At 55.2% G+C, this 15,373-nt stretch overlaps 1 protein-coding gene across 1 annotated transcript in view; it reads right to left on the reverse strand.

The window, feature by feature from the left end:
• Nucleotides 1-68: 68 nt before the first annotated feature.
• Nucleotides 69-15,373, reverse strand: part of COL5A3 (collagen type V alpha 3 chain) — a 50,524-nt gene continuing 35,219 nt past the window's right edge. The window contains 19 exon segments of the mRNA XM_058290551.2: nucleotides 69-1,026; nucleotides 1,127-1,366; nucleotides 3,867-3,935; nucleotides 7,655-7,723; nucleotides 7,725-7,768; nucleotides 7,850-7,907; nucleotides 7,909-8,064; nucleotides 9,418-9,471; nucleotides 10,671-10,706; nucleotides 10,787-10,840; nucleotides 11,136-11,243; nucleotides 11,414-11,467; nucleotides 12,434-12,487; nucleotides 12,662-12,769; nucleotides 12,963-13,016; nucleotides 13,196-13,249; nucleotides 13,631-13,684; nucleotides 13,856-13,909; nucleotides 14,542-14,649. Of these exon segments, the coding sequence (XP_058146534.1) occupies nucleotides 880-1,026; nucleotides 1,127-1,366; nucleotides 3,867-3,935; nucleotides 7,655-7,723; nucleotides 7,725-7,768; nucleotides 7,850-7,907; nucleotides 7,909-8,064; nucleotides 9,418-9,471; nucleotides 10,671-10,706; nucleotides 10,787-10,840; nucleotides 11,136-11,243; nucleotides 11,414-11,467; nucleotides 12,434-12,487; nucleotides 12,662-12,769; nucleotides 12,963-13,016; nucleotides 13,196-13,249; nucleotides 13,631-13,684; nucleotides 13,856-13,909; nucleotides 14,542-14,649 (1,575 nt within the window). The 3' untranslated portion in view covers nucleotides 69-879.

Below are 15,373 nucleotides of genomic sequence, written 5' to 3' on the forward strand. Positions count from 1 at the left end.
TAAGAACCAGTCCCTAGGAGAGGTATGGCAAGGACCAGATGTTTGAAGGAGACAAGGAGACACAGGGACACAGTTGACTGGTTTATTCTAAGACTTGAGATGCCAATTACGCCCTTTGGCCCAGGATTGGGGGAGCACGCTGGAATCTCTCTCATCATATCCCAGCCCTCCCTAAGGAGAAAGCAGATTAAATATACAACAGAGGGGATTTTCCCTTTTAATACAAACCCAGGTATAAATAGGGCAGCACCATTAGGATCCTGATTTAACCCCGCCATCTTGGTCCTCAACCCACCTGGCATGGCAAGGTGACCTTGGAGAGACGTGGGGGGCAGAGGGGAGAACTATTCAGAGCTGCGTTGACACAGCTCAGTCAAGGGAAGTCCCACTTCCCTCTGTAGTCTGGCGTCAGTCCCTTCGCTGTGAGCAGGAATGAGTGAAGGGGTTCCAACTGGGGGGTGGGGGGGTGGGATCAGAGACATCCAGTGCTTAACTATGGGGGGGATGGGGTAGCACCAAAAGGTGATGGGTAGGGGGGGAGGTCTTGGGGGGCATTCATCAGCTCTGAGTTAGAAGTTCATTGCATTGGGGTTTGGGGGATGGGGATTCGAGGGCTAGGTGGGGATGGAGGGGAGAAAGACCCATACTACATTTATGCCACCTAATGTTGGGGTAAGGGGTCTGGACCCCTGGGCCAAGGGTTTCCAGTCCCCAGCCCCTCGAAGGGAGAAGGAATTGTTGTTGTTTTTTTACTGTGATGAGCAGACCCTCCCCCTGGTTCTGCAGTCACAGGAGACATAAATACAGTGGCTTCTGAGCCTCAGCACCGAATATGCCCCAGCTGGGGCTCCCTCATGGTCTCTCCTACCCCAGTGACTCTCAGCTGCTAAAACAGACAGGACCCAGCTCAAATCCAAACTTCTGGTTCGTCTGGCCAAAGTCGACGGCCGCCACGTCCCACAGGGGCAGGAACCCCACTCGGGAAGACGTGAGCTCCAAGAGGGTCTTCGCCTGTCCCTTCCGGAGCTGGCCAGGGGGAAAGACGCGGAAGACGAATTAGGAGGGGGCAGCTGAGGCTGCCACCATCCCACCCCAGCTCGAGCCAGCCCCTGCCTCTCCCGCTTACCCGGCAGCCGTCGTGGGGGACGCTGATGATGGCCGCTGCTGTCTGGTTGAAGGACAGCTCCTCCCCGTTGGCCCCGAGGAAGCGGAGGGAGCGGCCGTGGTCGCCCGAGGCTTCGTCCAGCCAGGCGGCCGAGTTCTGGCAGGAGTAGGTGAAGCTCTGGCGTGCCGTGGCGCTCAGCAATTTCAGGAAGGCCAGCTGGACCACGTCCACCGGGGACCCCTCCGCGTCCACGTAGGAGAACTGAGGGTGCATCAAGGCAGGGGGTGGGTAGGCTCCGTCAGCCCCTGCCCTTTCTGAGAAACCCACCTCCCCAAATCTCCACCCATTGGCAGACCTCTCTCAGGCCCCATTTCTGAAACAACCCCCTCCATGCCTCCTGCCCAGCTACCCAAGGCAGACCCCTAAGGGTCATCCTTCCAGCCCTCTCCACCCCCTCCTGACCCAGTGGAGCCCCATGCCCAGCCCACTTGACTTCCCAAATCTTGGTAGCTCAGTCTGCCATCTCCAGATGGCCTTTTTAAAAAACATATTTTTTATTTATTTTTAAAAGATACATCCATCTCACAAAATGTCACATTAAAAAATAAAGGAGATTCCCATACACCCCGCTCCCCACATCCCCCACTCCTTCCACGTCAACAACGTCTTTCATCAGTGTGGCGCATTCATTGCATTTGGTGAATACATTTTGGAGCACTGCTGTATCGCAAGGATTACATTTTACATTGTAGTTGACACTCTCCCCCCGTCCACTCAGTGGGTTATGGCAGGATATAGAATGTCTTGTATCTGACCCTGCAATATCATTCAGGACAACTTCAAGTCCTGAAAATGCCCCTGTATTACACCTCTTCTTCCCTCTCCCTGCCCTCAGCAATTCCCATGGCCACTGTCTCCCCATCAATGATTTCATCCATTACTAGAGTCACAATAATTCAATAGTAGATACCACTAAGTCCACTCTAGTCCATATTTTATTCCCCAATCCTGGTGATGATGCCCACTCCACCTCTTAATTCAGAGGGGGCTTCAATCCCACATGGCTGATGGATCCATCAGATGGTCACTTAACAGCCTCACATTTAGGCAGAACTCATAATTTTGCCTCTAGCCCAAATTATTCTCTTGAAAGCCCCAGAACCATACTCTACATCTGCTTCATCCAATACTCTACATCTGCTTCATCCAATACTCTACATCTGCTTCATCCAATACTCTACATCTGCTTCATCCAATATGGCAGCCATCAGCCACATGTAGCTACCGGGCACTTGAAATGTGGCCAGTCTGACTGAGGAGCTGGACTTTTTAACTTTAATTCATAATTAATACTGGCACCTCAATCCTGTTACCCCCCAAAATTATATTTGGAATATCTTGAGTATGTGAATCAAGGTTTTCAACTGTAGATTTGATGAATTCTAAACACAGATCACATATTTCCAATGAAATTTAGACTCCAAAATGAGATGTGCTGTCAATATAAAATATACACCAGATTTTTAAAAAGGTAGACAGAAAAAAATGCAAAATATGTCAAGAATTCTTTATATTTCTATGACAATATTTTGGATATATTGGGCTAAATAAAATATATTATTAAAATGTAGCTGGCTTGATAAGACAGCCTTTTTTACTTCCTTCCCTTCCTTGCATCATGTATAAAATACCCCAACTGATACTTTCTGGAATCACCTCCTAGATAAACTACTTTGAATTGCATCCTTGCATTAGAGTCTGCTTTTGGTGAATCTAAACCAAGACATGCCCTCATTATTGAATAGCTGTATATGTTTCCTTGATTACAGTCTCTTTCTCCCACGAGAATATCAGCTTCATGAAGTCAGAAACTGGATTTGATTTGCTATGTCCCCAGCGCTTAGCACAGAAACATATGTGAAATAAACGAATCCTAAACTGAACCCAGTATTCGCCCAGGTCTCAAATCAGCTCTTCCTCTCGTTTCTGCTTCTCAGAGAAGAACCTTACCAGTCACCCAAGCTAGAAATCAGGTCATCAAACAACCCCAACTCCTCCCTCCCCTCCGTCTAACCAATGACCAGGTCCTGCTGACTCGTTCTCCTGGGTATTGTTCTAAGCCATGCCTGTCTCTCCATTCTGTCAGTGTCAGCCCCAGCCCATATCCTCTCCTTGCTCTCCTGGTCCAAAATGACCAGCCTTCCCCTGGGACTCCCCGCTTTGGGACACCCCTACACCAGCCCCAGATATTTTCCGGGTCCCTCCCTCACTTAAACACATTCCATGGCTCCCCACTCCCCGTAGGTCTCTCATGCCCTGGCCCTCGGCCCCCTCCCCATCTTCTCTTCTGTTTCCCCTCGCACTGTCTAGGCAAGAGCCAAAGGCTTTTTCTTCTTCAAGTTCACCAGACCCTGTCTTGACTCCGCACATGCTGTTCCCTCCACCTGGAGCACTTTTCCTAGTCCTCCCTAACTTGCTAACTCAACTCATTCGTTAAGGCTCAGCTGAGCTGCGACCTCGGCCAGAAAGCACTCTGCAGGTTGACCCCTGGGTTTTTGCCAAGCCCTGTGCTTCCGCCATTGTGACGCGGCGACTGCCTCTTGTACGCGTGCGTGCCGTGCGCCATTCCTTACCCCACCATCTGTGATCACCACGAAGGCAGGGTCCAGTTCATCTCGCCCTCAGGAATCCTGCCCCAACCCTCCGTGCTGTTTTCCACCGATTTTCATTCCACCCCCCACGCTGATCTCCAGGAACTCACCTTCTTCCCTCGTCGAAATGTGCTATACCAGCTTCCCGGCTTTTCCTTGGACCAGGACGCCAGTTTCACCTGGGGGAGGGAGGGGAGGGTCCTGTCCCTGTAGAAATGTCCCTGGTGCCCACCTACATCCCCTCTGCATTTACCTCCTCACACTGACACCTGCTGAGCTGGGACTACCCAGGGCTCGCCAGGCTCTCCGGCTAGGGGAAATGGGCTCCGCAATGCACAAGGCAGATCCAAAGAGCCAGGAGAGGGAAACGGATGTGGCTCAAGCAGTTGGGTTCCCGTCTACCATATAGGAGGGTCCAGGGTTCCATGCCCAGGGCCTCCTGGTGAGGGCAAGCTGGCCCATGCAGCGAAGCCGGCCCACACAGAGTGTCTGCCCATGCGGGAATGTCGCCCCGCGCAGGAGTGCCACCCTGTGTGGGAATGCCGCCCAGTGCAGGAAAGCCGCCCGGCGCAGGAGTGCCAGCCGAAGCAGAGAGCTGGTGCAGCAAGATGACGCAACAAGAGACACAGAGGAGAGACAATAAGAAGACGCAGCAGAACAGGGAGCTGAGGTGGCGCAAGAGAGTAATCGCCTCTCTCCCACTCCGGAAGGTCCCAGGATCGGTTCCCAGAGCCACCCAATGAGAAGACAAGGAGACAAAGAAGAACACACAGCAAATGGACACAGAGGGCAGACAAGGGGGGGAGTGGGCAGGGGGGCAGGAATAAAAATTAAAATATTAAAAAAAAAAAGAGCCAGGAGATTCTTGTCGCCTGACCAAGGACCAATGGGCATTGCTGAATAACTACGCCAGCTCCTTCTTCCCCCAAGTGGGAAGACTCTCGGGTGTGCATCCTATCCCATCTCCCGAAAGTCCCCAGTGGGACTGAGACTGAGGCACCCAAGGGCGACTTTTCTTCTAATTGAGATGGAATTCACATAATATGGAATTCCATGTGCAAGTCAATGTATTCACAATGCTTGTGCCTCAACCACCTCCTCGAGTCTCAGTACTTGGTCATCAGCCCAGAAAAACATTCCATATCCATAAAGGACTCACTCCCCATCCCCTACTCCCACTCTCATGAACTGGGATCTTTCTGTCCCTGTGGATTTGCCTGTTCTGGATAATACCATGTCAAAAGGAACCGTGTGACGTCCCCTTTCAGGTCTGGCCCAACAGTAACTTTTTCTTTTTTAAAGACATAGATGACACAAAATGTTACATTAAAAAATATATCATGTATGAATGATACACTTCAATAAAAATATATTAAACATTGCAGGGTGATGGGAATATGGAGAAGCATGGGGAAACTACAATTGATATGACCTATAGGCTGTGGTCAATAGCAATATAATATTCTTGCATTAATGCCAAAGCTGTCCTGTGTTGATAATGGAGGGGCATGGAAAATGTGCGCCAAATATATGCTATGGACCATGATTGGTGGTCATAGTCTGATGACATTATCTCATAATCTGTAACAAATGTTCCACCAGGCTGTGGAGTTGTATGGGAAATCTACATATCTGTAGGACTGTTTCGCAAGTTTACAGTATCTGGAACAAAAAATATGTTTGAAAAAAATAGTATGGGTTGGGAGAAAATATACCAAATGTAAGATAGGGACTAGAGTTGGAAGTAATATTTGGACGATGCTCTTGCATAATTTGTCACAAATGTTTCAAAACAAAGCAAAGAGTTGGTAGAGAGGTGATAGATGAGATCCCTGTGTGATGTTACGTATGTTTATTTTGTAAGTTCATAATCTTTACCATATACTTATTTTTACGCATGTTCATGTATGAATGATATACTTAAATTTTTAAAATGTTAAAAAATTATATATATATGTATATATATATATATTTTAAAATATATATATAGGAGGTTCCCATATGCCCCACTGTTTTTCTGTGTTTTTGTTGTGGTGGTGGCTTTTATTTTATTTTATTTTTTAAGTTTTCCAAACCAATAGGAACTTTTTAGTTACTTCACTGGACACCTTCCCTTCCTCTCACTTCTCCTACTGGTGCTTCCTGGGACTCTCTCCTAAAATAAATAACTTGTCCTCAGATCCTTGGTTTGGGGTCTGAGGCTGGGGAACCCAAATCAAGAAAATTCCCCCCACCCCAGCCCTTCTCTCGGCCCGAGGAAGGCCAGGGGAGGTCAGGCCTCAGAGGTCAGCAGCTGTTTAGAAACCAAGTCCTGCTCTCCAGGCTCCATAAGGCAGGGGCGTCTGAGTTGGTGCCAATTCCCATCCGCTGGTGGTCCGAGCTCCCACTAAACCAGGGGTCCAATCGGTCAAAAATAACCATAAAAAATAAGAATGAGAACGTAACTGACCACTCCTGCCAGCCTGTGCTTGCTCAGGGCTTTACCTGCAGGGAGAGGTATTAGCCCAGGACCAGCGTAAGTCAGTGTCGAATCAATGTTCCCAGAAATTTGCAACAATCTCTCAACTGCGCCACCATCCTGAGAGAGATACTCTCGGGAGCCCCATTCTACAGAGGAAAACTCTGAGTCACTCGGGTTCTGCCCGAGGGCAGAGGGCCAGGGTCCAGAGTTGACATCACCTGCCCTCTGCACTCCATGGCTAAGCCCGTACGGTGGACGGAGAAGGTCAGGCTCAGGGTCCCTCATCAAGAACCCCGGGATGTCCTTGGAACCTTGTGGTCTCCCCACCAGCCCGTAGCCCCGAGCTTTTTATGCGATTGGTCAAGAGGCAGTGTGGGGCGGCGGACTTGGCCCAGTGGATAGGGCGTCCGTCTACCACATGGGAGGTCCGCGATTCAAACCCCGGGCCTCCTTGACCCGTGTGCAGCTGGCCCATGTGCAGTGCTGATGCACGCAAGGAGTGCCCTGCCACGCAGGGGTGTCCCCCGCGTAGGGGAGCCCCACGTGCAAGGAGTGCGCCCCGTAAGGAGAGCCGCCCAGTGCGAAAGAAAGTGCAGCCTGCCCAGGAATGGCGCCGTACACACGGAAAGCTGACACAAATGATGACACAACAAAAAGAAACACAGATTCCCGTGCCGCTGACAACAACAGAAGCAGACAAAGAAGACGCAGCAAATAGACACAGAACAGACAACCGGGGTGGGGGGCAGGGAGGGGAGATAAATAAATAAATAATAATAATTAAAAAATAAAAAGAATCAGCCTGCCCAGGAATGGGTGCCACACACACAGAGAGATGACGCAACAAAAAGAAACACAGGTTCCCAGTGCCCTTGATAAGGATAGAAGCGGGCAAAGAAGAACACGCAGCAAATAGACACAGAGAACAGACAACTGGGGTCGGGTGGGGGGAATAAAATAAATAAATCTTAAAAAAAAAAAAAAAAGAGGCGCTGTGGCCTGTTTGTTAATGGCTGGCACTCGAGCCCGACTGCCTTGGGCAATCTCGTCCCCGCTCTGTGCCTCAGTTTCCCCATCTGGGGGAGGATGACAGAAGCACCCTCACTGAGTGGTTGGGGCTCACTAAATTCAGGCAGGGATGTGCTGAGAACAGGCCTGGCATACACCAGAAGCCCGCTTCAAGGGTTCTCATTATGGATCTCTCTATTGGTTTTCCTCCTCTGTACTCAGTGAGCTCCCTGGGGCCAAGAGATTCTATTTTTCTCTTTGATTCTCTGCTGGAGTCCCAGGGCTTCAGACAGGATACAGCAAGCACTAAATAAATGTGGGTCAAAGGCAGCCTGGTGTGCTTGGGGGGGGGTGGGAGGAGATGGCTCTGAAGCCCTGCCCCCCCATCTCCATCCCCAGGGGCTCCCGGCCTCACTCCAGGGCACTTACGATCTCGAACTTCTTGTCCGGGTAGAGGCAGGTCTCTCCTCCCGCTGTGAAGTTGCAGAAAACCCTGAGAGGCGTCGCGCTCGCAGCCCTGGTTGGGGTCGATCCAGTACTCCCCTGCCGCAGAGCCGGGTGGGCGGGTGAGCGGGGCCGGGGCTCCGCGGCCCCCAGCCCGCGCCGGGAGGGGCGGGACCTCACCGTCAGGCAGGTGCGGGTGGTGGCGGTGCAGCTCCCCGCACACCAGGCCCGGGCGCTCGGGCCGTGCCCGGCGGGCGACGCAGCTGCTCCAGCTCCAGGCTGAGCGACGAGAGCGAGGCAGCACCGCCGCCCTCCGGGGCCTCCGGCGCCCCCGGGCCCTGGGCCCAGCGCCGGCGGCGTCGTGGGTGCAGCTCGTGCAGCTCCCCCGGGGGACCCTGGGGTGTCGTAGGGATGGAGAAGAGGAAGAGCGCAGGGACGGAGGAGGCAGAGAGACAGAGAGACAAGGAGTGATGGGCAAGACGAGGGAGAGAGCCAGGGAGGAGGGGGAGACAGGGAAGAGGGGGAGAGCCAGGGAGGAGGGAGGAGGAGGGATAAAGCCAGGAAAGAGGGAGAGGGAGGGAGGAGGGAGAGCCAGGGAGGAGGGAGGAGGAGGGATAAAGCCAGGAAAGAGGGAGAGGGAGGGAGGAGGGAGAGACAGGGAGGAGGGAGGAGGATGGAGAGAGAGGGAGGAGGGAGAGGGTCAGGGAGGAGAGGGAGACATGGAGGAGGGAGAGGGAGGAGGGGAGACAGGGAGGAGGGGGAGATAGGGAGGAGGGAGAGCAGGGGAGGAGGGAGAGTCGGGGAGGAAGGAGAGCGAGGAGGGAGAAGGAGGAGGGAAAGGGAGGGAGGATGGGGAGAGCCAGGGAGGAGGGGGAGACAGGGAGGAAGGGGAGAGCCAGGGAGGAGGGAGGAGGAGGGGGAGGGCCAGGGAGGAGGAAGGAGGGGAAGCCAGGGAGGAGGGAGGACCAGGGAGGAGGGAGGGCCAGGGAGAAAGGAGAAGGGAGAGGGGGAAACAGGGAGGAGGAAGAGGGAGGAGGGAGAGTCAGGGAGGAGGGAGAGGGAGGAGGAAAAGGGAGGGAGGATGGGGAGAGCCAGGGAGGAGGGGGAGAGAGGGAGGAAAGGGAGAGCCAGGGAGGAGGGAGAAGGAGGAGGGGGAGGGCCAGGGGGGAGGAAGAGGGAGAGGGAGAAGGGGGAGACAGGGAGGAGGGAGGAGGGGGGAGGGCCAGGGAGGAGGGGGAGAGCCAGGGAGGAGGGAGAGACATGGAGGGGGGAGAGACGGGGAGGAGGGAAAGCCGGGGAGGAGGGAGAGGGCCAGGGAGGAGGAAAAAAGAGAAGCAGAAATAAACACACAAGAAAGAGCCAAAAGAGAGAGGCGGAAGTAGTAAGACAATAAAAGACAGATGGGCCCAACAACAAGGTCAGACAAGGAAAGAAGAGGGAAGGAGACGGCAGGAGAAAACCCACAGGGACCGCGGGAGAAGCATTGACCGGCAGGAAAAGGCAGGGGGAGGTGGAGGAGATGCAGCGAGGGGGGCAGACGGTGAGCGAGGCGCACCCAGTGGGGCCTCCTGGGATCGCCCTCCGCCCCTCACCCCTGTTTCCACCCCCACCCCGGGCTATCCAGGACCCGTCCCCCACCTCCGCACCCGGTGTGTGCCCGACCCAGTGCTGGGGGCCCGGTGGGGACCCTCCAGTCCCTGCCCTCCTCCCGGGTCCCGGTGCCCAGCCCCTCCCCCTGGGGGACTCACCGGAGGTCCAGGGGGGCCCGGGGGGCCGGTGTCTCCACGGGGACCCAGAGACCCCTGTAGGAAGCGGTCAGCGGGGGGGGGGGGGGGGGGGGTTGGCTCTATGGAGCCCTGCCCCTGCCCGCCAGTACACACACACTCACACTCACACTCTCACACACACACTCATCCACGTGCATGCCCTCACACACACTCATGTGCACATGCTCATACACACTTCCACACACGCATACTCACGCAGTGCACGCACACACACGCACTCATGTGCACACGCTCATACACACACGTCCACACACACTCACACGCACTTTCACACACTCATGTGCACACACACTTGCTCACACTGACACTCATGCACTTGCATGCACACATCCACATGCATGCCTCACACACTCGTGTGCACACGCCCATACACACATGTGCACACACTCGCACGCACACTCATCCACGTGCATGCCCTCACACACGCACTCATGTGCACACGTTCATACACACACTTGCACACACTCATACACACTCGCATGCACACATCCACATGCATGCCCTCACACACTCATGTGCACACGCCCATACACACTCATACACATGCATGCCCACACACTCATGTGCACACGCTCATACACACATCCACATGCATGCCCTCACGCACGCACTCATGTGCACACACTCATAACGCACACTTGCACACACTGATACACACCCACATGCATGCCCTCACACACACTCACGTGCACACGGTCATACACACACTTATGCACACTCATCCACATTCATGCCCTCACACACACTCACGTGCACACGCTCATACACAAACTTATGCACACTCGTCCACATGCACACCCTCACGCACACTCACGCGCACACGCTCATACACACAGCCCTGGGGGAGGGAAGCACCGCGTTCAGCCCCAAGCAGAAGGCACCTTTCCTCTGCATGTCTGAACATCTCTGCCATCAGGATGAGTCCTAACGCCTTTGGCAAGAGTGTCCTTGGCAGAAGTGGTGTTTTTCTTTCTTATCAGTGTATAAAATAACGGTGCCTCTGACCACTGACGGCAGCTTAGATTTGATGAAACAAAATGGCAGGTGCTTGAGAACTATTTGCCGAATGCGTGGCTGAATGAGTGAACACGTGGTGAATGCAGGGGCCTGGAGGGTCCCAGTGGAACGGCAGTGGAGGAGGAAGGGGACCTGGGGCGGGGGAGCTCGAGGGGCAGAGCCCGATGCTGAAGCCCAAGGGAGCAGCCTTTACTCACCGGGGATCCCTTTGAACCCTTCTGTCCCAGAGGGCCCTGTGGGGAAAAGACAGGAAGCACTGGACTGCCAGCCTGGCCCACCAGGGTGACCCCACCCCACAAGCCCCCATACTCACCGCCACGCCTGGGGCCCCGGGGTGGCCCAAGGAGCCGATGGGACCAGAGGGACCCTGGAGAAGGGACATCAGAGTCAGCATTGATGGGGTTCAGCCCTGCCGCCCAGACACATGCTCCAGACAAGCATCCGAACCCCCAAAGAGGAACCCCAAAACCTCAGACACAACAGCCTCCACCCCACACGTCTCCAGACACGGGCCCCTCCCGGTCCCCAAACATAACCTTATCATTCCAGACCCAGGCTTCCCAATCTCCCACACCCAGTGTCCAATGGAGCCCCATTCTCCTCCCTCCCTCCACTCCCCCTCCTTGGAACGCGCTCTACCCATCCGGGCAGTACACACTCACGGGGTCTCCTTTGGGGCCAGGGGGCCCCTGCACGCCTGGCAATCCCTGATCTCCTTTCTCGCCAGCCTCCCCAGGGGGGCCAATGAGGCCAATTAATCCAATGTGGCCCTGGAGGATTAAAAAAAGGCACAGGTGGAGGAAGAAATGGGGGCTGCTGAGAGATTTTTCTCCTAGAGCACTTGGGCTAGTGAGTCTGGGAGCAGAGGAAACACTGATCTCCTGGGAAGGGAGGTAAAGGAGTTCAGCAGGGAGGAGAATAAAGGAATGGGCATCCTTACCTTTTCCCCCTTGAGGCCAGCACCTCCCTTCAGCCCGGGGAGGCCGGACGGTCCCTGGAAGGAAAGTGAGGATCAGTTGGTGAGCCTCAAAAGTGAAATCTCAAGGTCCGTGAGCGTGACAGTCAGATGGCAATTACCAGGGATGTGATCACAGGGATGTCAGGAGAGGGTGGGGTGGTGCGGGATAATGAGGGGGGTGGTTGGAGGATGGCCAGTGAGAATGGCCAGTGGCTAAGACGGGCATGGGTGGTCAGTGTAGACCATCAAGATGGAGGGCCAGTGTGGGTGTCAGTGTAGATCATCAAGATGGCGGGCCAGTGTGGGTGGCAGAGTAGACCATCAAGATGGAGGCTTAGTGTGGTCAGTGTAGACCATCAAGATGGAGGGTTAGTGTGGCCAGTGTAGACCATCAAGATGGAGGGCCATTGTGGGTGTCAGAGTAGACCATCAAGATGGAGGCTTAGTGTCAGTGTAGACCATCAAAATGGAGAGCCAGTGTGGGTGGCAGAGTAGACCATCAAGATGGAGGCTTAGTGTGGTCAGTGTAGACCATCAAGATGGAGGGTTAGTGTGGCCAGTGTAGACCATCAAGATGGAGGGCCAGTGTGGGTGTCAGAGTAGACCATCAAGATGGAGGGTCAGTGTAGACAATTAAGATGGAGGGCCAGTGTGGGTGTCAGTGTAGACCATCAAGATGGAGGGCCAGTGTGGGTGTCAGTGTAGACCATCAAGATGGAGGGCCAGTGTGGGTGTCAGAGTAGACCGTCAAGATGGAGGGTCAGTGTAGACCATCAAGATGGAGGGCCAGTGTGGGTGTCAGTGTCGATCATCAAGATGGAGGGTCAATGTGGGCGAGATGAGTGTAGAAGATGGGTGGCCAGAATAGGCAGTCAGTATAATGGTCAGGGTGGGCCATGAGCGGTCCTCCTGCACCAGCACCACCAATGGTCACTCGATGGTCACTGGTCTCCCAGTGGTGGCCCTCAGTGCTGGGACCTCGGGGACCAGGAAGTCTCTTACCAGGGGGCCAGGAGGGCCCAACTGTCCAGGGGATCCCAGGAGGCCTGGTTCACCCTGAGGACGAAACAGAACAAGGAGGTGCTCACCCTGCCAGAAATTGGGGAGGACACCCCCCAAGATCCCGCCAGGGCCAGCTCCTCCCAATTGCGGTGAGAAATCACATGGTGGAAACACACAGCCGGAGCCCCCGCCCCTGCCTCTGCCCCGCCCCTGTTCCCCCCCACTCACCACAGGACCGGGGATCCCTCGAAGACCCTCGGGCCCGACGCGCCCGGGAGGCCCTCGAGCCCCCACAGGACCTGTCCTCCCCGGAGGCCCGTCAGGGCCTGGCTCCCCCTGAAACAAACAGGGCAAGGGAGGGGCAAATAGAGTCAGGGGGTGTCTGCTCCTGAACCCCCAGTCAAGGACCAGCGGGGAGGGGGAGGGAGCCGGGGCACCTGTGAGAGATCACGGCCCCCTCCCTAGTCTGATGGCCCATCTGCTGGCTGAAGGGTCAGCACGTGGGCCGCTCTGGACAGGGGCCGCTTACCTTGGCACCTTTTTCCCCTTCTCTGCCTTCTTGACCTGTGCGGCCGGCAGGACCCTGAGGAGGGAAAGAGAGTGTCGGGCGAGGGCCTGGGTGGGTGGGTGGGTAGGGGTCTGGGAGGGTGAGTGGGGGACGGGGTGGGTGAGTGGGGGTCTGCATGGGTCGGTGGGTCTGGGTGGTGAATGTGTGGGTGACAGGGACAAGGGGGGAGCCCCAGAAAGTGCACTGTCACTTACCCTCTTGCCAGGGGGCCCAGGGGGTCCCGGTTCCCCAGAAGCACCAGGTGGACCCTACGGAGATTAGAACGACAGGGCGGTGCTGGCATCGGCTCACACTGGTTGAGCATCACCGTGTTTCCAGATCAGAATCCCGCCTCACCCAAACCTCCCCCCAGCACTAGCCACCTCCCGCCTCCCCCAAGACTTGAAAGACAAAAGCAGTGAAAAGAAAAGCACAGTGAAAGACAAAGCAGAAGCACGGACCACTAGCCACCTCCCGCCTCCCCCAAGACTTGAAAGACAAAAGCAGTGAAAAAGAAAAGCACAGTGAAAGACCAAGCAGAAGCACAGACCGGAGATTGCTCACTCCCTGGGGACCTCTCTAACCCCCTCTGCTGACCCCTCCCCCCAACTCACCCACTTAGCAGCCCCCAACCCCCTCTCCCCACTCACCGGTCCCCCAACATCACCAGGGTCTCCCCTCTCCCCAGGCGAGCCATCTATACCCTGTGGGGGAGGAGGGCAGACAGAGTTGAGAAGGATACATGAGACTTTGGGGGCAAGACTTGGAGGACAGTGGGGTTCTCCGTTCCTGCTCAAGTCTGTGGAGGTGGGGGAGATGGAGCAAAGTTGGGGAGCATGCTGGGCTTGGGTCAGGGGGAGTGGAATGACACCCACCAAGACTCCAGGGTCTCCTGGCGGTCCCAGGTCTCCTGGAAGCCCTGTAGGGCCCTAGAACACAGAATACTTAGCTACGGCATCTCTGAATTGTTAAGAGATAAACCGTGCCCAAGTAGAGGACAAGACACACAGGCATTGCCCTCGCAGAGCTGACATTCTAGGGTTTCGTGCACGCAGGCGTTGAGCTAAGTTTCACGCATCATTTTACCTCCCAACTCAGGACGCACGATGGAACTGATGCTCGGGTGAGGGGCGCTCAATGGGATGGGGGTGATGAGATTCAAGTCAGGGTCACTCAGACTCTGAAGCTCCTCGCTGCCTCCCTTAGGTGGCTCCCAGTTCACCCCATCCTGTCCTACTGGTGGGAGGGTCTCAGCCACCATCCTGATGCCAAAAAGCACCTCAACCCTCAACCTGACCCAGCATCAACCTCAGCCTTGACCTTTCCAACGTCCTTGGAAGGAAACGTGAAAGCAAGGTGTGCTCCACACAACAATGCATGGCCACTGTATTTTCATGTTGACTGATGGAGGGATTGCTTCATTCATTCAGCCGTGTCTGGACTGCTCTTGGGGTCATGGATTGGGGGTCGGGGAACGCTGGCTAGAAATTCGGGAGCAGCTTCAAATGTGCACAACTGTCCACCCTGTCTTTGTCCCCCATTCCTCCCCCCCAAGACTTACCACATTCCCTTTGGCGCCGTCCTCTCCAGGGGGGCCTTTTTTGCCCGGGGGTCCAGCAGCCCCAGATGGGCCTGTATCACCCTTTTCACCAATTTCTCCCTTGGGCCCCTTTGTTGAAACAGAGGTCAGTGGTTAGAGCGGCCTGGACCCTCCGGGGGTCAAGGGCTAGCATACCCGGATTCAAGAATCAGGGTGGGCGGCGGACTTGGCCCAGTGGTTAGGGCATCCGCCTACCACATGGGAGGTCCACGGTTCAAAGCCCGGGCCTCCTTGACCCGTGTGGAGCTGGCCCATGCGCAGTGCTGATGCGCGCAAGGAGTGCCCTGCCATGCAGGGGTGTCCCCCGCGTAGGAGAGCTCCACATGCAAGGAGTGTGCCCCGTGAGGAGAGCCGCCCAGCACGAAAGAAAGTGCAGCCTGCCCAGGAATGGCGCCACCCACACGGAGAGCTGACGCAACAAGATGGCGCAACTAAAAGAAACACAGATTCCCGTGCTGCTGACAACAACAGAAGAGGACAAAGAAGACGCAGCAAATAGACACAGAGAACAGACAACCGGGGTGGGGGGGAGAAGGGGAGAGAAATAAATAAATAATAATAAAAATTAAAAAAAAGAATCAGGGCGACAGGTATTTCCTGGGATGAGGAGTCAGAGTAGACTAAGCTACCCAAGGGCGAGAGGTCAGAGGGACCTAGGACTTCGAGAGGTCGGGCATCAGGATGGCCCAGCTGCCTATGGCTGGTACAGCCCATATGTCACCCTTGAGTGAATAAGTAAAGGGGCCCCTTCTGGGCAACTCATCCCCCTGCCAGGGGACTGCTTGGATTTGAG

This window comes from Dasypus novemcinctus, chromosome 30, assembly GCF_030445035.2.
Source record: "Dasypus novemcinctus isolate mDasNov1 chromosome 30, mDasNov1.1.hap2, whole genome shotgun sequence".
NCBI classification, from domain to species: Eukaryota; Metazoa; Chordata; class Mammalia; order Cingulata; family Dasypodidae; genus Dasypus; species Dasypus novemcinctus.